This window comes from Callithrix jacchus, chromosome 3, assembly GCF_049354715.1.
Source record: "Callithrix jacchus isolate 240 chromosome 3, calJac240_pri, whole genome shotgun sequence".
Lineage (NCBI taxonomy): Eukaryota > Metazoa > Chordata > Mammalia > Primates > Cebidae > Callithrix > Callithrix jacchus.
In genome coordinates, this window is record NC_133504.1 from 74,373,331 (window position 1) to 74,396,632 (window position 23,302).

General features: G+C 39.0%; 1 protein-coding gene across 9 annotated transcripts in view; it reads right to left on the reverse strand.

Annotated features, from left to right (window-relative positions):
* Positions 1–23,302, reverse strand: part of AFG2A (AAA ATPase AFG2A) — a 406,233-nt gene that overhangs the window by 68,080 nt on the left and 314,851 nt on the right. For 3 of the 9 annotated variants that reach the window (XM_035292988.3, XM_035292987.3, XM_035292993.3), the window contains one exon: positions 1,906–6,183. The exons of 5 other annotated variants lie outside the window; for them this stretch is intronic. In XM_035292988.3, the coding sequence (XP_035148879.1) occupies positions 6,007–6,183 (177 nt within the window). In that variant the 3' untranslated portion in view covers positions 1,906–6,006. Of the gene's footprint in view, positions 1–1,905; positions 6,184–23,302 lie in introns of those variants that run through there. One more of the 9 variants, XM_078366538.1, reaches the window with a different exon arrangement.

Below are 23,302 nucleotides of genomic sequence, written 5' to 3' on the forward strand. Positions count from 1 at the left end.
TAACTTTTTTTTTTCTTTTTTATAGCAGCATGTTACATTGTATGGATGTGCTATACTTTATTTAAATAGCCCTTCTGGATAATGGAATTGTGTCTAATATTTTAACAAAGCTGTAATGAAAAATTTTCATACGTACCATTTTGTAACTTATAGGAATGATAAATGGTTTGATGTGAATCTCTGAATCAAAGGCTGCATGAGAGTATTTTCTTCATCCCCTTTCTTTGCTCTGTTCTCTTTAAATATGACTCAATTATTTTATCTTCTGAATCACATCATCCACGTTTTCTTAACTTTGAGATTTCAAAGCCATTGTATTCAAAACGTTTTTCCTTTTTCCTCAGAAAATGTTCCTTCTTCCAAATGTACCTCAGTTTTCTTTTGGTATTTTGTTTCTCTTCTCCCAACCTTCCTCCCCACCCCACATTTTTTGCATAGTTCCCTGCTATTTCCATTTGGGATATTACAATTTGTGATTATTCGTTGTCCCAAAGTAATCTGCATTCAATATCTTTAATTCTATTTGCTTGTCACAATTTTCATTACTGTCTATAATTATGTTGGATGCAAATAATATTTTAAAGGCTGTGGGTGTATGAGAAATATTTGAATATATTATTACCTGTCAATTCCCTTCTCATTTAACTGTATTTCATTGATTTTTATTATATATGCTGTTCACATTTTAATGTTTCTGAAATCAGGATGTAATACTATTAACATGCAAATCAGTATTATAGTACTTTTTTTTTTCTAGAAAATGTTGTTGTTAAATAGTGGGTCTTACAATCGATAGTGTATTGAAACCAAGCAAACAAGGTATTTCCTGTCACACTAAATGTGCTTTCAAGCAGAGTATATGTAAAACTTCATAGATCCTTTTTAAATCGGTCCAAAATTGAAATCTGTAATATGTGTTATATTTGTTCCCTGTTTTCAGCATAGATGAATTCGGTTTCTATTCTTCTTTCTTTTCATATCCTTGGGTTTTGCTGTGTGTGGGTGTGACGCTTAACTATCTTTCCAGAAATGTTTACCACTAAATCTTGAAAGAGGAGTCTACAAATTTCTGTATAATTTTGTAGGACTCCCAAAACCCTATAACATCTCTCTCTGCTACAGTTGGTTGGAGTAAGGGGAATATTTGATAAAGACATTAGGTAAAAGGCCTATCTATGCACATAACTCGTATGATGAAAAGCCAAGGAAAAAGGACAAATTTGTAGCCTTAGAATTTCTATGTGGACCACGTTTGAAAACCAGTGTTAATTTAATCCATACAAAATATCAAAGAATGCTTTAGTGTGTGCTCATCTTTAAAGGAAGCATTCAGGAAAACATGACACAATAAGCTAAGACTAACAAGCTCACGTTCTGGAACTTCAGTAAAAACAGACTGGTACAATACTTTCATTCTATTTTCACAGCAACTTTTTCTGTAACCTTCTGGTTAGGCCAAATTAGACATATGTTCAAGTTTGGTTCTTTTATAAATTCAATCATTATTTTTAAAAAATGTGAAGTCGATATATTATTTTTAAAACCTGTTTTGCACATTAGAAATAAGACATAACCAAATTTTTATCAAGCTAAGTTAGGGTAGTTTCTTGGCCATGAAGAAATAAAAGTTAGAAGGCGCTCTAAGTTTTGTTGTAAGAAGAAAAAATTATACTATTCAAACTAAAATCTGCTGGAACACTGAAAAGACATGTCAGTGTGAATATCCCTGACATCCGAAAGACTCTGGATCAAAGGAAAACTTTTGACCAAACAGATGCCAAAAGTAAATTGTCTTCCTAAGACAGGAAGCTGGCCATTTTCTTTCCTTGCTGAATTTGAATTTTCCATGAACTATATACCATGTATTCTATCACACACAAACCCAAATAATAGGATCATACACCGTCATGCTTTTTTTTTTATTTTTAAAAGATAGGATCTCACTACATTCCCCAGGCTGGATTCAAACTCATGAGCTCAAGTGATCCTCTCACCTCAACCCCCTGAGTAGCTGGGACTACTGGTGTTTGCCACCATGCCCAACTTTCATACATTCTTGTAAATACATAAACATGAGACTATGGGATTAGAAGTAAAATCTTCATGGAGATGAAACTGCAGTAAACTGTTGTTAAGGACACCCGACCTGCTCTTTTCTGTGACTGACTCAGATTTTTACTAGTATTTTTGTAAAATGGGAACAAACTTCAAACAGAGGAATTGCATGCCTTGTTTTATATTTCCACATAGCTCACTCGGGCTATGTGGAAATATAAATAATTGGCTTATGAGAGACTAAAGATATAATGCTCTAAAATCTTGAAAAAAAATCTTAATTCCCAACTCCTAGGCAGGACCACAGCGCTAATGGAAATAGATGTCTTATTCCCAGACATAATGTCTCCCATCCAGTCAGGTAATGGAAGTGTCATCTACACACTACTTTCAGCAACAAATTCTCTCAATTTGTTTCTTGCATCCTAAAAGCCTGATCTCTTATCTGCCTTCCTGCATTTTATTCCACTGTACCCAATACTCCTGATTTTCCAGGAACATGGGATTGTGGGCACTGTGAATTGCATTGTGAATTCAAGGAATTGAGTTAAATGATATGATCGTGTTGGTTTAAGGCCCATCTTTAAAAAATTATCATGAAATATTTAAGTACATAAAAAGTACAGACTATATTAAATCAGGACCTATATTCCCATCACTCACCTTAAGATATGAAACATTACTGACACAATTGAAGCACCTCAACTTTTCTCCCCTGAGGAAACTCCTTGCCAGTATTTGGTGCTTTTTTTTCCCCATTCATTTATTCTTCCACTATATATGCCCCAATAAACATGTATTATTTTTCATGCTTCCAATTTTAAATATCATATTCTTCTAAAACATTCTTTGTTCATCTGTGTTTCATCCCTGTTCCCTTTGCAGCTCTAATTATTTTCTATTGCCATAGTATTCCATTGTATGACTACCATATAAATCTATTCTATTATTGATGGGCATTTAGATTGTTTCCAGGTTCTTACTATGTAAAAATAATGGTGCTATGAATTTTGCTATTTGCTATCTCACTGCACCAATGTGAGACTTGCTCTAGGATATGCACCTGGGAGAACTGTTAGACTGTAGGGTCTTCAACATTACTAGATATGCTAGTTGCTTTCCAAAGTGGTTATACCAATTTATGCTCTCATCAGCAGATCTGAGGTCCCTCTCCTTCACATCCTGTGAGATTACAGGCCCTTTGTAAGCAGGGCACAGCTTTTGGAGTCCTCTGAGATGAGGATACATTCCTCTAACTAGTGCAAGTGCTAGTTACCCCAAGGGCATTTTTAGCTTGGCTCCATGTTTTTAAGTTAATTCGTAGGTTTTGAGGTTTCATGAATTTGACAGTAGTGTGAATTCAAATCCTGACGCTATGCGCAGGTAAGCTCATAGAATTCTCAGAGAGGCCTCTTTTAAAATGCTTTAAAAATCAAAAGCACAGGCCAAGTCAGAAAGGCTCCTTGTGGTCTTCCTGGCCAGCAGGAGATTTTCTTTTCTTGTCTACCCTTGTGCTGAGAGTGCTGGTTATTGAAGAGCTTCAGCATTACGCACGGCGCTCAGTTGTAACTTGATGTTATATGGGCTGAAGGCTTTGAGTGGCCATTAATATCTAAACTCCTTGTTGACTGAGACTGCTACCCTTCTCCCCACTACCCAGCCTCCTGCCCCAGAGTCATTTCAAGCTTCTGGTTTTTATTTTGTTGGGAAGGAGATTTCTTTTATTTTCTTGTTTAGGCCCTGAGGGATACGTTTACCTCTTATTTTCTGGTGCCCTTAGCCATATATTTAATAGGGAAGAAGGTAAGCTCCTCTCTCTGTTTATAATTTTCTATGTAAATAACAACTAGAGGGAAAACAGAGAGCATAAAGTTTTGAGGTTGTATTTATTTCAATATGGAAGTCTTGTTTTCCAAATTTGCAGTGTCCAAGAGAGAACCTTCTGAATGAGAGGAATGTTCTCTAATCTACTCTGTTCAGTGTGGCAGACCCTTGTCACATGTGGCTATTGAGCATTTGAAATGTGGCTAATGTGTTTGATAAACTAATTCTTAAATATTATTTAATTTAATTTAATATAATAAAAATGTCAACATGTAATTAGTGGTTATTGTATTTAACAACACAGTTCTAAATGGTAATATTCCTTGTCCCCTGGGTGGTTTTATGTACTGGTAAACTTGTGTTGTCTCGCAAATCTGACATTTTGGAGGATGTAAATATATTTGAAGACGAAATATTTGAAATGTGACTTCAGAATATATGTCACCACAGGTGTGAGCATGGTGGCTCACACCTATAATCTCAGCACTTTGGGAAGCTGAGACAGGCGGGGGGGGGGGTCACCTGAAGCCAGGAGTTGGAGACCAGCCTGGGCAACAAAGCAAGACCCTGTCTCTCTGGTTTTTTTTTTTTTTTAATATGGCAGACATGGCAGACATGGGGGTGTGCACCTGTTGTCCTAGCTACTCAGGAGGCTGAGGCAGGAGGATCACATGAGCTGTAGGAGTCTTCAGCTGCAGTGAGCTACGACTGTGCCACTGAATGCCAGCCTGGGTGACAGAGCAAGACCCTATCTCTAAACAAATGAACAAACAAAGAACATATGCCACCACAAAACTATACAGCCCGTTATTCTGATAATCAAGTATTTCTCGTCTGATTTGTCTTTTGGAGAATTTTCAAAGCTCTACAGTGATCAAGTTTAAGTGTACATTCTTCCCATTGCCAGTTTCTGATCTGAAAGCTTTTTCAAGAGTATTTATGAAGTATTAAAGTATTAAGAAATCCTGAGGATAAATAACAAGGAGCATAAATATACTATTTAGAATGTAGCATAACATACTTAAGAGTTCAATTTGCCATATCTTTGAACTGAAAAGCTTACTGGTAACCTGAAAATATATATAAGTAAAAACATGAACACTTATATATATGATTCATTAATAGCATTTTATGAAAAAAAGAAAAAAAAAAAAAAACCCCGGCCAGGTGCGGTGGCTCACACCTGTAATCCCAGCACTTTGGGAGGCCGAGGCAGGTGGATCACCTGAGGCCAGGCGTTTGAGACTAGCATGGCCAAAATGGTGAAACTCTGTCTCTACTAAAAATACAAAAATTAGCCAGGTGTGGTGGCACATGCCCGTAGTCAGTCCCAGCTACTCAGGAGGCTGAGGCAGAAGAACTGCTTGAACTTCAGTGGGGGAGGTTGTAGTGAGCAGAGACCGCACCACTGCTCTCCAGCCTAGGTGACAGAGCAAGACTCCATCTCAAAACAACAACAACAACAACAAAAAAGACAAAACAACAACAAAAAACCCAAGCCTACTGCTCTAGGCTTAGACTGGGATGCTACCTGCATTTTGTTTTCTAACTTTCAAAGGGCATTGAATTATATAAAATATCTCTTAAAAAAATTTTTTGGCCATAGGTAGAGATTAAGAAGGCTAAAGCAATAATGCATATGTGAATTACACTGAGAACACATACATACATATTAGGGAAGGTCACATGAGCCTGGCTGGCACATTTGGCCATTTTACTGGCTGGCCTTCAAAAATAAAGATTTAAAAAAATGTATCCAGATACAATTTCTATGTCCCTGTACAAAATTGATGCCAACAGGCTTGGCATTTTAGGAAGACACTCAAACAGATTCTGGAAAAAGAAGTCACTTCATGGGATGAACAGACTAGGTCACAAATGAAAAAGCTAAACACTTGTTTTTCAAAACTCACCACAAATTTCCAGATAAAACTGTTTGAAACTTATGTTCAGAAATATTTTCACTGTACTTACACAACTTGAAAATCTGTAAGAACCAAAGCCCCTAAATTCTACTGAACATATTTCAAACATTTTGCCTTATAAGAATTTTTTTAAACGCTCTCAAAAAATTTTAAAAAGAAATTCTCTGTAAAGGGTTTTCAGCATTTTGAATATGCACATTTCTCAGAGTGCATGTAGCCCACTCTTCTCTTGATAATCTTCATAAAAATGTCTCAATGACTCAGGAATTCTAGGTGTCACAATGCTCAAGGCTTGAGTGAAATGTCTTTTCATGATGAAATTGGCTTGAATGTCTTCTTCCAGAGCCAGAAGAGCTGCCTCTCTGCAGACGGCTACAATCTGAAGTTTTAAAAAATAAGTAAATAAAAGGAGGTAGAAAACAATCAGTACTCTTTTAGAAACAATATTCTAAATCTTCATCTGTGGTGCCTTCTACATGTGCCCATTGCTCAAATTTATCTACAAGAATGAGACCACTCAAGTTTTCAAAAGGATAAAAGGTAATCATATAGAGCTTGCCATTCTTTCCTTCATCCCAAAGCAATGTATTAGGTACACAGAACCAGGAGTGCCAAAAGATATCTAAGAAGTGGCATTTGCTTTTAAGAGCATTTGCTCTTAACTGTACAAGTGGGTAGCTGTGCACGCAGATACTTTTAACGCGGGATGGCAAAAGATGCCTGTGTCCATGTGGCGGGGGGAGGCAGGAGCCAACGGTCAAGGGAGGGCAGAACGGGGAGATTTTCTGAAACAGAGTAAGGCCTTGCTCATCAACACATCTTGTCACAGCACAGAGTTTCCACATTCCTTTCAACCTTTGATGTATTACCAACATGTAAAAGCATTTCTTTATGTGTATCTCTTTAACAATTTCTTCAATCTTGGGAATTTCAGATAGGGTTGTCAACATTTACTTTGGAGAGTTGCATTAGAACTGAGAAGTGAATGCTGTTTACTCAGCCCAGAAAGCTGGAAGAATTGAAAAGAATCTGGGGAGGGGGCGGAATGGATGCAGAGGGAGGAGGCAGTACGAAAACGGAAGGGGAGGAAGGTTCAAGAATCCCGAAATGTGTTTTTAAGCTCTCTGGACTTCAGACAGAGGAAGCAGGCTGATGCCAGTGTCATTCTAAAGACACATTACAGTGGTGAAAAGAGCTTGTGGGATGAAAAGAGATATTGTGATTTTCAGGGCAACAGGGAAAACAGTGATTGATATTGACTGCGCCCTTATATCGGTAAATGAAAGGGCCAGCTGAAACACATTTGTCCAGCCATTCAGCATATTTTCTCTGTTTGTTCACTCACTGAAAAGAGTTCCTCTGCTTATGCTGGGCTAATGGCTGCCAAAGCAGTTTAGTAGCTTTTTAGGGGATTTAGCAGCATGTTTAGGGAGCTTTGAAAACATGCATAGATTTAGATGGCTTTGTCAAATTACGACAATGTAACTATTAGTTCTGGGCTTCATTAATGAGCACTGAAGTTAACTATAGTGGTTAGGCATGTTAATGTTTTTCTGAAAAAAGAGAGTGGCTATCAACTTGTTGAAGGAAAAAACAAAACTTCAAGGGATTAGTAAAACCACTTTATCACATGTTCTAGGGCAAAAAGAGTTCTTTTGAAACAGGAATGTGATAATTAATAAGCACAGTAAAAGCCTGTGAAATGCCCAGCATGGCAAACTGGGCATTTCACAGGCTTTTACTGTGCTTATTAACTATCCATCCGATGGTTCCACTGTGTTCTAGCAGAACCTTGGAGATCTCTACAAAGGGAGATGAAGGGACCAAGTCGGGAGAGCCCCCACCACACCCCTCTGAGCAGCACTTCTTTCATCCGGACAAGAATTTGAAGCATTGGTTGCAGGGCTAAAAAGTCGGGAAGAATCCCTGAAGGAGCAAAGAGCACTACATTTCCTTCCGGGTGGCGGAGCTCTCTTTCTCCCCTACCCTTCATAGCTGAGACTCCCTCAGGGATGTCAGAGCCTGGCACATAATGGCTGGAAACATTTATTGAGCATCTACTATAGGAGTGGACAAATACTAATTACTGTACTACTTCATTTGCTATATGCCTGATAGCCCCGCTTTTGCACAGTGCAGTGATCTTGCTAATAGAAGTATGCCTAAAGTCTGATGGAAACATATCAAACAGAGTGACCAGATGTGCATGTGTACTGTGGTGGCTGGGGTGGGGGTTGGATAAAGAGAGGGGGCTGGGAAAAAGAAAGGGAACTGAAAGGGTGCCTGGAACCTCTCAGAGTTTCTAGGATTTGGTTCACATGGCCAGATGTTGTTTGCCCCGCTGGCACATCCGAGGAAGGGAACCAATTGTCAGATAGGCTTCCACCCTCAACACACAGTAATCAAACTGGCAAAAGAGGAAATGATTGTATTCCTTTAATCCCTGGAACCTCAGAGAGCCTAACAAAGCAAGGTAAATAAATGTAGGTAGTGGGAAGTGTTACATCATTAGGGCCTAGAAGGCTGTCCTTAGGCGCAGTATCCCTGGGCAATTTCACTTTCCTTCCTTCACATTTGTTTCTATAGATTTTTCTATGAGCTATAATTTTTTTTTTTTTTTGGTGGTAGCTTACATGGTAGTGACAAAGTGGGTATTGGTGTTGAGTTATGGTCAGAGAAGTAGTGATCCCTCGAAATGTGGATGTTTGTAACTTAGTGCCTCTAGTGTATGTCAGTGATTGAGAAAAATTCCCCTACTATATCTAGTACTCTCCTGACTCTTAATAAAACAATTCCATCTAGCTTGGAGAACTACAAAACTACGAGAAATAGAAAACTTAGAGTTTTGACCAGATCACTAATGTTTGCATTAGATAGGGATGACCTAGAGAACCTCTGAGAGTTAATGAAAAGAGAAACATGGGTACTCAAGGACCTCATATAAAAGTGTCTTACTCTGCGTAGAGGAAGGAGTGCAACTGTCTGTATGTCCTAGGGTAGGAGAAACACTGAATTCAACACTTGCTTCAATACACATTACTCTGTTTCTTTTTATTTATAAAATGTTCAGAAGAGATAGTCAATAAGGTTATCTTTTTCTGCCACTCTTACTCTCCTATCACATTTACTTAGCAATAAACAGCCAGTCCGTAACTGAGGAAAATGTAAATAGGACACTACAAATAATTAGCCAGCCATTCCTTCATCAACCAACATCCACTGAATAGCTACTCTGTGCAATAATTATATGAAGCCAGGTGGAAGATGCAGGCATGTCTGGGACATAGCGCCCCTCTTCCCATGCTCACAAACCAGTAGTGGATGCACAGAAGTGAAATGCTATGTGTGCCAGTGTATCGGAAGTACTGTCAGGGAGGCAAATTGAAAGGGCTTTAGTGTGGAGAGAAGGAATAAATTACAGCTTTGGAAACCAAAGTGTGAAGAACAGAACTGAGACATGCATACAGGTAAAGGAAAGGATCAGCAGGAACAAAATGAGCAGAGAAACAGCAAGGTGGGAAGGAAGAAAACACGGATTACATTGAACTAGCCTCAGTAGACAGAATGGAGAACTTTTTAAAAAAGAATAATTCTACCATCAAATATAACCAAAGTTAACAATGATAGTGTTTCAGTCATGAGGGCCACAAGGACAGTGAAAGCTAGTCAGTGCCAGACCTCTCTAAAGCTCTAAACCAAATCCACAAGCAGCTGATACACAAGCAGCTGACAGTAACTCCTAAAAGTTCCTTTTGTTTTTATTTTTTCCTCATGAAAAGGCTTCTTAGTGGAAATTCTAAAAGCAAAAGCATTGACTGGATTATTCGTTCTTTTCTCCTAACCCAAATAAAAAGGTAGATCTAGAAAAAGATATATTCTTAGGATGTCCATGATGGCTGGCTTCTATTTGCTCTGGGAGCCACTTACTGTGGCATGAGTTCCAAGATATGATATAATGCTTCCCAAGAAAAATGCAGCTTTCCTGCTCATTTTCATGGCCCATGCCACCATTTCCCTGAAGAAATTAGCGTCTGTGCAGGAGAAGTATTCCGTGGTCAAATAAGTTTCGGGCAACACTATACCGGTTAAGTATTCCTTATCTGAAATGCTTGGGACCAGACATGTTACAGATTTTGGAATATCTGCATTCTGCTTATTGGTTGAATATTTGTAGTCTGAAAATCTGAAATCCAAAATGCTCCAATGAGCATTTCCTTTGTGTGTTATGTTGGTACTCAAAAAGTTTTGGGTTTTGGATTTTGGAGCATTGCAGATTTCAGATTAGTGATACTCAACCTGTATATATTCTGTTCCCCATGGTGCACAACAGAATTTTAAAGGCTATGATCAGTTTAATTTTCTTTAACCCAATGTAATGGTCTGAATGTTTTTCTCCAAAATTTGTATGCTGAAACTTAATCTCTAATGCTACTTACTAGTATTAAGAGGTGAGGTCTTTGGGAGGTAATTAGGTTGTGAGGGTTCTGTGCTCATTGACAGATTTAGTACCCTTATAAAAGAAGCCTGATGGAGCTGGTTGACCCTTCTACCATGTGAGGACACAGCTAGAAGGTATGTCTACAAGGAATAGGCCCTCACCAGACACCAAATCTGCTGGCATCCTGATCTTGGACTTCCCAGTTTTCAGAAGTATGAGCAATAAATTTGTATTATTTATAAGTTTCCCGGTCTAAGGTATTTTGTTATAGCACCATAGTGGACTGTGACACTCATTGTTTCCCACAGAACACTTCTCCTCCCCTGTTTCTGGCAGAATATCTATACGTGGTTTACTGGTGATCTATGCCACATACTTTGGGAGATACCAAACAACTCACTCAGGGCACATTATGGCTCTTGCCTATTAGCATAGCTTTTTACTTTTGCTCTCCCCTATTCCAAAATAGAAAAAGGAAGGGGGTGGAGGAGAAGGGGAGAAGATGGGGAGAGGCCTGAGAGACAGAAGGAAGGCCAGTGTGTTTAATGGAGTCAAAGGGCAGCGACAGTGGCAGCAGCCAAAGCACTGACTTGTGCTCTGGATATATAAACAGTCAAGGTATGTTTGCTGAAGAGTTACTTAACTACAGGCACATTTTCAAAAAGATGCATGCTATGTGCATCATTCCCTGATTTGGCCAATCTGTAGTATTCTTAGTTACTTATGTTTCATAAGATCTACATAAGCAGTTCCCAACCTTTTTAGCACCAGGGACTGGTTTCATGGAAGACAGTTTTTCCATGGACAGGGGGTCACGGAGTGAGGGTGGTTTCGGAATGAAACTGTTCCACCTCAGATCATCAGGCATTAGATTCTCATAAGGAGTGTGCAAGCTAGATCTCTTCTGTGCACAGATCATAATAGGGTTCACACTCCTAAGAGAATCTAATGCCGCCGCTGATCTGACGGGACGTGGAGCTCAGGTGGTAATGCTCGCTTGCCCACTGCTCACCTCCTGCTGTGCAGCCTGGTTCCAACAGGCCACAGACCAGTACCGGTGCATGGCCTGGGGTGAGAACCCCTGATCTAGATGTTGTCAGTTCTTCTTAAGTTCTTGGAATGAAAGAAAGTAAATAACTAAAATTGTTTAATACTCTGATACATGTTCATCTCAAGCAATGTTTTCAGTTTGGAGCACTACTCTGCATTTAGTTCTTTCTGTAGAACTGATTTCTAACATAAACTAGAATTTCTAGCAGGAATACAACTATGCCTGTGTTATTTTTGAGAGATGCTTTCTTAGGTATCAAAATTTATCCCATAGGAATGGGAGCTTCTTTGTTGTATTGTCACAGAAAAAAAACTGCCCTGGCTTTGAGCACGATTTCAGAACATTTACATGTAGTAATGTAGTACAGAACATAACAGTGCAGTAACATGTAGTCATGTGTTGCTCAACAACAGGGATATGTTTGCTCTGAGAAGGGCACTGTTAGGGGCTTTCGTTGTTGTATAGATACGAGTGTCCTTACACAAATCTAGATGGTAACAGCCCATTACAGACTAGGCTATGGGGTTTCCCCTACTGCTCCTACACTACACACCTGTACAGCATGATACTGAATACTGTAGGCAGGCAGCTGTAACACAATGGTAAGTATCACATAGAAAAGGTACAGCAAAAATAAAATATTATAATCTTACGGGACCGCCATCATATATTTGGGACACTGTTGACTGAAATGTCATTATGTGCTGCATGACTGTATATTGTTTTGGAGGACTAGAATGGAATCTTTGCTAAAAAAAGTATTCAAATGGTGATTTTTTGTCTCACTTGATGAAACTAACCTAAGATTATGGGATTTTCCTTTCTGTGTTAAGCTTTGGAAAAGTAAGGTCTTTTCAGATAAATTTGTCAACATATCTCTCTATTTGGGAATGAATACTATAGAAACTGAGGGGGAAAAACCTTCAATTTAAACGAGGACCTTTATATTATCTATAAAGTCTGTAGGAAAACCTAATGAGGTGTGTGTGTGTGTGTATATACGTGTGTGTGTGTATCTCCACTGAACGCAGGGACCACCACGAAGCTCATCACTCTGCTGGCATCACAATCAAAGTGCAGATGGAGCTGGGTGTAGTGGTGTGGGCCTGTAGTCATGCTGCTTAGGAGGCTGAGATGGGAGGACCACTTGAACCTAGGAGTTCAAGGCCAGGCTGGGCAACACTGCTAGACTCTGTCTCTAAAAAACAAACAAAAAGCAAAAGTAGATAAAGTCTGGAACAGTTTCAGTGATGGGGGAATTCAGCTGAGTTTTTTCCGTGAGGCCATAAAGAACTCTGCGGAGATGTACAGGTAAATAGACAAGTTTGAATCACAGACTGTCTGGAATGTTAAACTAACCGTTTAGAAAGAAAACCCTTGGTCGCTCAAGCTCAACTACTTTGGCAAAAAGAATTTTGGAAGCTTTCCCCTAATCCCTTCACCATCTTGTCTTCTTCCCCCATAGGCTGCAGACTAGATCATAGAAATGAATTATTAACCAATTACCAGCAAGATTGCTTTTGCCATTGGGCTGTTAAAAAAAAAACAAAACACCTTTTGGCTGGCTCTGTAAATCTGAGTACATAATCTTAATCAGTTTTGACTAAAAAATTGATACCCAACCAGCCTGGCTAAAAGGGTGAAACCCCGTTTCTACTAAAAATACAAAATATTAGCTGAGCCAGGTGTGGTGGTATGTACCTATAATCCCAGCTATTGGGGAGGCTGAGGCAGGAGAATCGCTTGAACCCAGGAGGCAGAGGTTGCAGTGAGTCAGGATCATGTGCCACTGCGCTCGGCTTGGGCAATAAGAGTGAAACTCTCAAAAAAAAAAAAAAAAAAAGATACCCAAGCTTTAGAATATATATATATATATATATATACCTTTTTGCAAAGGTAAAAACATTATCTGTTTGTGGAAATGAGAAAATGAGACAAAAGACTAGCAGAGTGGGCCCAGGATCTCACTGTCAGAGCTGGATGAAGACATGCCTTCGTTTCAGTGGCCGTGACACTAATTTATTTTGTGCCAACACGTCACAAGTTTTCTTTCCATTTGTTCAGCAGTAATAACAGATCTGATGATCGAATATCTGACAAAAACATAAAACAACAAAGGCAGGACCTCACAATGTAAATGATTTAGGCATATTTGAAATGAATTCCTAAGAGGTACGAAAGGAAAAGATTTATAATGAAAATGTTTAGAAATCCTCAAAGCCACTGAATAAAATAGTAATTAGTTTTAAATGTGGTTAAAAAAAAAGTCAGCAACGAAAGCAAAGGGACATGTAAATATAAAATTTCATGCTATACTTTACATTTATATATTTTACGCTATATTTTATATATATAAAATTTCAAGCTCTCTAAAAAGCAGTTCCTTTATAACAACAATACAGCGATAACTGGATTACTCGAGACAACTCCACTTGTGAGCAGTGTGGGGAAGCAACTCCGAGGGATGAGAAGGCTCTTGACCACTGAACCTTGGGAAATCTAATTACCTCACTTTTAAATGCAAAAGGGCAAAAGAGGCAATTGTGCAGACTTCTGAATGCCATGAAGAATAAGAACAATGTCTTACTTCACTGTGGAAAAAAATGAAACCTCTTATGCACAGCCTACGGTTCTTTCCCCCAATTCATGAGACAAGAAGAGTTTAAACAGGTGGCTCAGTTTAGCAAAACAGAAACAGGCGTATTGTGAAAATTAAAACCAACATGGTTTCTAAGAAAGCAGTAATAATGTTAAAAAATGATGTGATAAAGAGTAACAGTTAAGGCAAAGACTGCTTACCAAAAACTAATCAACAGGAAGGAAAACCTGAAAACGTTGGGCCCTATTCTGGGTATTGATTCCCGCTGTGCTTTCACTCTTCCCTGTTCTTTTCAGTTTCACAGTAATACTAGCTGCTTTCCTGGTGCATTGACTGATTAGAAACCCAATTGTAAATTTAAGCAGTTGCTTCCATTTCCAGATTAGACCTGGGTAGTATCAGCACGTCCTTGGTATTGGCTGTAAACAGATTACTATAATGACAACAGGCAAACATACCCATAAGAGTGGCACGTAGGCATGGGAAGAACAGAGACCGCTGTAAGTGGGCCTGTGGAGGAGGGGAACTTAGAGCCGCTCCCTTCCAATAGGGATGCTGAAATTCTAACTTAACCTTCCTCGCTACATTCCCGACGGCCTCTCAGAGATTATGTACATCCTCAAAGAAAGGTGGAAGGTAATAAGGTCCGATGGTGACTTAACTACCTAAATTCTCCTTGGTTCCTGTCATTCCCTCCCCACACTTCTGGCAGGCACGGGGAGCACTGTGGAGAAAATGAAGCCAGCATTTTAAAATGTGCCAGAAGAGGAAAAGTGGCTCCTGATAGCTGAATTCACACACCTAGTTTAACCAGTATGCGGCAGGGCTGCTTAAAAGTTCAGAGGAAACTACAACTGCATCCTAGAGATTGTCATTAAAGAGCACACATAAGGTCATGGCCACACAGCAATTTCTTGTGTGAGTGAGTGAACAGCACAGTCCAGGCTACAGTATCAGGGGGGACCAAGCTGGAGGAGAGAGATACCCTCACGTCCTTTTTCTGCAGCTGCACACTGAATCCACACATTGCCAGAGATGATGTCTCTAGGCTCAGCTGTGGCAGCCTGGCTGCTGCTCCCCCACCCCCCGCCCGTTTTGCATGAAGCAAGCACGTCTTCCACTGAGGCCAAAATGTGCTTCTCAGCTTTTTTGTATTTCAAGTGTACTAAATAGCTTTAAAGAATCTACCAAAAGAAATGGGCTGCAGTGCTTTAAAAAGTCTTAGGTATTTTCAAGAAAGTGGTTTTATTAAAAGCATCGTCTGTCTGGAACACCTGTGACCTGTTGAGCTTAATTGGGCTGCAGCTGGCGATGATTGTGGTGCAGCCGCTGGAGGGCCCGGCCCTGACATTGTGTTCCCTCTGCTCACCCGCCCCTCACTTTTCTTTTCCCGTTCACAGCCTTGCGACCTCCTTCCCTGTGTGTCTGAGGGATTAGGAATCCAGTAGAGAGTGATGTCCTGCTGTTTGCGAACAGCATGCACTGGAGGTGCTTCAAGGAGGAGGCTACCTGGGAGATTATGTGTTCATGTGGATGCAGGCCATTTACCCAGGCCCATTGAGACCTGATGAAAGGTGGTTGAATGGCCAGGCATGAAAGATGTGACTGAAGGGAGCACAGCAGGCTCCTGGCTGCAGAGCAGCAGATGGAAGTCAGACTATCACAAGCACAAACAGCAAGGGGTGCCCCAAACTGCCAAGAAAGCAGCTCAGGGAGTAAAATGGTGCTGGAGAAGGGAATACAGAGGTAAAAGCAAGCAGCACTTATTTTTAAAGTGCCACTTCACTAAAAACTGTTTAAGTGGTGAGTAGAGAAGTCAGTATTTTGGAGGACAGATTTCAGATTTAAGGAATTACCTAATTTTTGCTCTTGGGCTTAATTCCCTTGAACTGTCTGCAAAATAGGTTTTATGATAATTAATCCATCTGGATTATGTTAAAGTCATACAATCTAGGATGCCATACATAAGAAAATAAAAATTTCTGTAAAGACACTCTCAAAGCTTAATGACATTAGAGAACGGAAAACTCTTGGTTGCTTAATTTTGTTGATTCAAAGCTGGTTTTGTTTGTTTTTGTTTTTAAAGACAGGGTCTCTCTCTGTCACCTAGGCTGGAGTGCAGTAGTTTGAACATGGGTCACTGCAGTCTCGACCTTCTGGGCTCACCCCCTCCAAGTAGCTGGGGCTTTTTTCTGTTTTATAGAGATGGAGTCTTACCATGTTGTCCACGCTGGTCTCTAACTCTTGGCCTCAAGTGGTTCTCCTTCCTTGGCCTCCCAAGTGTCGCGACTATAGGCGTGAGCCACCATGCCTGGGCTTAACGTTATCTTGAGGACTTTAAAATTTATAGCTAAAGTATATATTCAGTGTATAACCTTTCTTTATAAAGTTGCTAGGCGAAGCCTAATTTTTGCTCTTTAAAATGTTACTTACTTATTTTAGAAGACGGGGTTGCAGTATTGCCCAGGTTGGCCTTGAACTCCTGGGCTCAAGCAGTCCTCTTGCTTCAGCCTTCCAAACAGTTTTTGCTTTTTAAAAATTTATAAAATCGATTATTCCACAGAGCTTTGGGGCTGAAAAGATCTTGAGATTTTATTTCATTGTTCCAGCATTTGCATCTGTGGGGATTTTAAATGTTTCTAACTTTAATTGAACAGTAGTAAGATTTTTAAAAAGTATTTTTAGTTTTAAAAAGAACATACCAATTGATATGGGAATGGAGAGAAAAGTAACCACTGTGGTGGGAAAGAAGAGCGATAAGAGAGCAAACAGATGTTGGGAGCCCCCATTCATTCATTTATTCAAGAAATCTTGATTGACCACCTACAAGGAAGCAGGCACTGGGGAAGACAGCAGTAAAAAACCGTCTTGCTTTCATGAAACAAGGTGTGCAAAAGCACTGGCTCATCTACCTAATCTTCAAGGTTCAGTGCAAATGTCTCCACTGGGGAAGCATTCCTAGAGGTGACCTCACTACCTCCCCATGCCTGTTTGTTTTAGGGTCAGTTTTATAGTCCCACAGGTGCCTCTATTTCTCTGCCATATCGCAATTGTCAAGATATGGAGTTATTTGTGTTAAATGGCTATCTCCCTTCCTAGCACAGAAGTACCAGGTTAGCACATCACTTGACCTACCAATCTAGTCCAAAAAAAGGTCTCTGGGTAAGATCATCTTTGAACAAAGATATAAACTTGTTTTGCCTTAGAAAAAAAAAATACACACACATTCACATACACACAGAGGTGGCTCCTGCTGGGACAACTGTAGTCTGGATAATTGTCTACTATGGACTAAAAAGGCAAAAAGGTATCAGGAACAATAAGTCATCCTATGTTGAGGTTTGTATTTGAGGGCCTTTGTGGGGCTGATGACCAAGCTGTGGTCAGAAAGCTGACAACTCTGGAGGAGGCACCAAACTTTGGGTAAAAGCACTCATTTATTGGGAGAGCTTGAGGTTGGTCCTGGACAAAGAGGAGAGGAGGACAGGGGATGTCCCTGGGAGAAGAAAGCAAGCAAAGTTAGCACTCCTCCCCAAGTCTAGAGTATCTGAACCTCCCTGCTGGTGGTCTGGGAGCTTGGGAGGAAGCTGCTGGCGGGAAGCTGTGGACAAGTGTGTTAAACTGGTTTTGATATCCCCATGTTTCCTCATCTGTCAGATTTCTTTACTGCCAGTCCTCCCATCTTGCCTCACTGATACACACATAAAGCTGCCGCCTGTGAAACTCCGTAGGTTCACCTGGACTCTCTGAGTACTTTCGTGGCATATGTGGCAGGGGTGGGTGTGAGCTGTTAGAGCCTTTTGTCTCTTTATATCCAGTCTTAATCTGGAATGCGCTTCTTTTACTACTTTCCCATTCTCCAATCTGGTGTAGGCTGGCTTGAGCTAATCAGCAGATTTGCTTGGCATCCCTAAAATCATTTGAAGAAGACAGCATGATGTTAATGGCTATCTGTGTTAAATAGGGAAAAGAATGACTTGACAATACGTAGCTAGCTAAGACGCGGTGAAGATAGGTCCTCATGAATAACCAATAAGTATGCCATTAGCACATGACCGAGTGAGAAGAAAATATGATTATGTACATTACACTTATTTTATGGATGTCATACTCATTGACAGTGATATCTTTCCTGGAAGAAAGCTCTTTTTTTCCCCATCTAGCATATAAATAAATATGGATTTAAATTAGGTAAAATCACATCATCCCCATCACATAAGATATTTTGAAGATATCCAATATATATTCATGTATCTTCTTTATTTTTATATTTTTAAGTTGGTCTCTGCTTCCTCTGACTGGTAATACTTACGTTGTTTATAAGCCATTTATTAGAAGCTCACATTATATTATTTTAATTTCAAATAATAATAAAGCAATCTTGTCTTTGTTACATTAACTAGATACTATTTCAAGTGGTGTTTCACTAGTTTTGTGTGTTTCTTGGCCATATATGTATACATATTATCAATTTTTCTATAGAGAAGGTTCAAAACTTTATAGTCTAAAAAGGACCCAAAACCAAAAAGGGTTAGGAACCACTGCTCTATCGTAACTATATTTCAAACCTTCTTAAATCCTCTGACTGCTTCATAATAATACCTGCTTTTCCCTTTACTGATGATGTAGGCCAGAATACAGTTTGGCTGGAATTGTCACAGTTGGGAGTACAAGAAATACAAACTGGAGGTGCTCATACTGGAGGTGAGCGGGTTTTATTTTTGTAGATCATTCTCTTGTACCCTAGAAAACCTCAACAGCTGCCCCTGAGTATAACTAAATGCTTGTTTAGATCTTTACCAACATGAAGAGAAACCGAAAGACATGTGTCTTATTTTCATCTATTTTTTTAAAAAAATAGGGTAATACAATTGCAAGTTTAAGCACACTAGTTAAGGAATGCAAAATCGAAGTTCCCAAGATAAGATTAGACTTTACAAGTGGCATGTATTAACTATGTTTAATTTCAGTTAACCAGTGAGTGAATTTAAATGCATACAGGTTTGGAGGTTTGATAACAACACTATATACTGGCTATTTAGAAACTGAAGAAGTTGTTTCCTTATCTGCAAAATTATATGGGCAGTTGTCTTACAAGGAATGAGGTATACTCTGAACTCTATTTCCTGCATGTCCACTAAAAAGGAAACTAAGAAAGGGAAATCTCCGATTTTACTGATCTGAAAGCCAATATTGAGATCTAGCCATTGCATTTTTAACAACAAAAAAATTATATATGTGATGTAACTAAAAGAAATGACACATACGTGTAAAAAGCCACATAGGCCAAATTTTCATTACAGTTATTCTTTGTTCAGGCCAAGATGGAGAATAAAGATGATTCAGGTTTTGAAAACGTTAACCAAAATAGCTACACATCTTTTTCCTCTTCTGATCATTATCTGTTATTTAATATATTATCAACCTAAACATTCTTTCTTAACTATTATTACCTATACTATTTTGCAAGAATGCTAATAAGAGAATAAGGTTTGTATCCAGTTCAGCACTGAGAAAAGCCAAAGTCTCCTAAGGAAAGATTTAAAACTGTCTGCTTAAGCCACACTAAAAATTATGAGAAAGACTGTAATAGCAGGCCACAGATATGAAAAAAGTTGTAGAAAAAGAAGGGTGGATGAAAATACTTGTTGATCATGAATAAATCATGTTTCAAAATTTCATTTAAAAGGTGTAATTAAATTATCACTTGATAAGGTTGTTTTGGTACTGGAAATGCAGCAGTTGGTATACTTGAAGAACTAATGGTGAATTTTTAGATTATTTGTCTAGTTTTTAAAACCTATAGACATAAAGTCGAGTGACTTAAATTGGGTATGTATATTTATACACTTTACATCATCATTTTAACTAAATGAACTTTCTTTAGATTTTCAGCCATCAAAAAAACAAACAAAGTGTCGCTAGAAACAGACCAGTAGACATTTGTAACTGAGCAGAAATTTTTCAGAGATTTGAGTCAACTGGACACAAGGGGATTATGGTACAATGGAGACTATTCTGCAGTCTGAGTCAATGTACTCTCTATTATGAATGATAATACAAACACATAAAAGCACCCTATAATGTAAGAAGGAGATAACTGAAACAAGTGCCAAAAATTTCCTCTTTGGCTGTACTTTTTCATTTGGAAGTCTAATCACTAAACTTTAGACAAGCTACACCTTGGTAACAAGCATCTCCACTTTTGCATGCTGGCATCTAACTGGAAATAAAACCAGACCAATTTTGACAGTGTATTCAAGATATCTTTTGTAGACATTTTAAGTTACACTGAAGAATGTGAGAGCCAGCAGCAACTCTTTTTTTTTTTTTTTTTTTAAGATGGAGTCTTGCTTTCTCGCCCAGGCTGGAGTGCAGTGGTACAATCTCGGATCACTGCAACCTCCGCCTCCTGGGTTCAAGCAATTCTCCTGCCTCAGCCTCCCAAGTAGCTGGGATTACAGATGTGTGCCACCACGCCCAGCTAATTGTTGTGTTTTTAGTACAGATGAGATTTCACCATGTTAACCAGGCTGCTCTTGAACCCCTGACCTCATGATCTGCTCACCTCAGCCTCCCAAAGTGATGGGATTATGGGTGTCAGCTATCACACCCAGCCTGAAACTCCTAATTAATTCACAAGTCTGTCCTACTTCCCACCAACTCTCTTCTCTTTTAAAAAAATATATCTATATCCATATGCATAGAAACTCCTAATTACTTCACAAGTCTGTCCTACTTCCCACCAACTCTCTTCTCTTTTAAAAAAATATATCTATATCCATATGCATGTGTGCACACACAGACACAGACACACACACTTGCAGATGCATATAAATTCGCAAGATGTGGTGTAAGTTTAAGCATTGTACTAAAGTGTGATGTGCATGTTACCATCAGTAGTTCCAAGGCCTAGCCCTTGTGAATCTTTTAAAATTAACAAGGCTGTTAAGATCCTATCACTCTGGCAGCAACCTGGCAATGTTGTGCCTTTAACAAAAGAATTCTGTAATAAAATGAGATTTTACATGCTGAAACAAAGTATTTTAGAACATATTTCTTCTGATTGCTCATTTTAATAATATCTATGGAATTTAAAACCCCCACACACATCAATAAATGTTCCCATGGAAGTTACATTAAGTTTTGGGTTACCTTCAGAATTATTAATTTTTTATATCAATCTTTGAATGAACACTCTTGATTTGTTTTTTTTAAGAAAAATCCCAAGTCCTGAAAAAACGTTAAGGCTATGTACCTTTATGTGACTAAGCAAAGGGGACTCATAAGTGGTTTTTACACTATATCCTATGAATGTCTCTAAGCAAGGTACACTAAATTCTGCCTCAGCCACTCCTATTTATACAAATGTGTGCAATCAGTTGTGACATCTGCTGTATATTAGGCCCGAATGGCTAGGGATGGAAAGTCAATTTGAATCTTAAGGAGGAATTTATTAAAATGATATTATTGGTCAAATTGAACTTAAGGAAAGCAGTGTGGCTGGGCCTCAGCGGGCCAGCTGGAAGTAGGGACTGGGATGCCATCGGGATTCTGTCTCCATGGTTTTTGTCTCTGCTTCTCTCTGTACTTTGGCCTCACATAACCAGGCACATTGCTGTGTTTTACGTCTCACAGCTTCACCCACAAGAAAGCCCTCATTTTCTCAGTTCCAGTAATCCAAACTCTACAGAAAGTCTCTAATTGACCCAGTCTAGTTGTCACTATGATGAGGGCAAATTGAATTAGGTCATTTCCTATGCTCTAAATAAATTAGGTATCAGTAGAACCTATCACAAAATAATAAAAGCTATTTACAACAAACCGACTGCCAATATCATACTGAATGGGCAAAAGCTAGAAGCACTCCCTTTGAAATCTGGCACTAGACAAGAATGCCCTCTCTCGCCTCTCCTATTGAATATAGTATTGGAAGTTCTAGCCAGAACAATCAGGCAAGAAAAAGAAATAAAGGATATTCAATTAGGAAAGGAGGAAGTCAAATTGTCTCTGTGCAGACGACATGATTGTATATTTAGAAAATCCCATTGTCTCAGCCCAAACTCTCCTTAAGCTGATAAGCAACTTCAGTGAAGTCTCAGGATACAAAATCAATGTGCAAAAATTGCAAGCATTCCTATACACCAATAACAGAGAGCCAAATCATGAGAAAACTCCCATTCACAATTGCTACAAGAAGAATAAAATACCTAGGAATATAAGTAACAAGGGATGTGAAGGACCTCTTCAAGGAGAACTACGAACCACTGCTCAAGGAAATAGGAGAGGGCACAAACAGATGGAAAAACATTCCATGCTCATGGTTAGGAAGAATCAATATCGTGAAAATGGCCATAATGCCCAAAGTAATTTATAGATTCAATGCTATCCTCATCAAGCTACCATTGTTCTTCTTCACAGAACTGGAAAAAAACACCTTAAACTTCATATGGAACCAAAAAAAGAGCCTGCATATCCAAGCCAATCCTAAGCTAAAAAACAAAAAACAAAACAAAGCTGGAGGCATCACACTGCTTGTCTTCAAACTATACTACAAGGCTACAGTAATCAAAACAGCATGGCACTGGTACCAAAACAGAGATATAGACCAATGGAACAGAATAGAGGCTTCAGAAGCAATGCCACATTAACCATCTGATCTTTGACAAACCTAAGAAAAACAAGCAATAGGAAAAGGATTCCCTATTTAATAAATGGTGTTGGGAAAACTGGCTAGCGATATGCAGAAAGCTGAAACTGGACCCCTTCCTTACACCTTATACAAAAATTAACTCCAGATGGATTAAAGGTTTAAACATAAGCCCTAACGCAATAAAAACCCTAGAAAAAAACCTAGGCACAGGCATAGGCAAGTACTTCCAGACTAAAACATCAAAAGCAGTGGCACCAAAGCCAAAATAGACAAATGGGATCTAATTAAACGTAAGAGCTTCCACACAGCAAAAGAAACTATCATTAGAGTGAACCAGCAACCAACAGAATGGGAAAAAATTTTTGCAAGTTACCCATCTGACAAAAGACTAATATCCAGAATCTATAGAGAACTTAAACAAATTTATAAGAAAAAAACAACCCCATCAAAAAGTGTGCAAAGGATATGAACAGACACTTTTCAAAAGAAGACATTTATGCCACCAACAAACATATGAAAAAAGGCTCTTCATCACTGGTCATTAGAGAAATGCAAATCAAAACCACATTGAAATATCATCTCATGCCAGTTAGAACGGCGATCATTAAAAAATCAGGAGACAACAGATGCTGGAGAGGATGTGGAAAAATAGGAATGCTTTTACACTGTTGGTGGGAGTGTAAATTAGTTCAACCACTATGGAAGACAATGTGGCGATTCCTCAAGAATCTAGAAATAGAAATACCATTTCACCCAG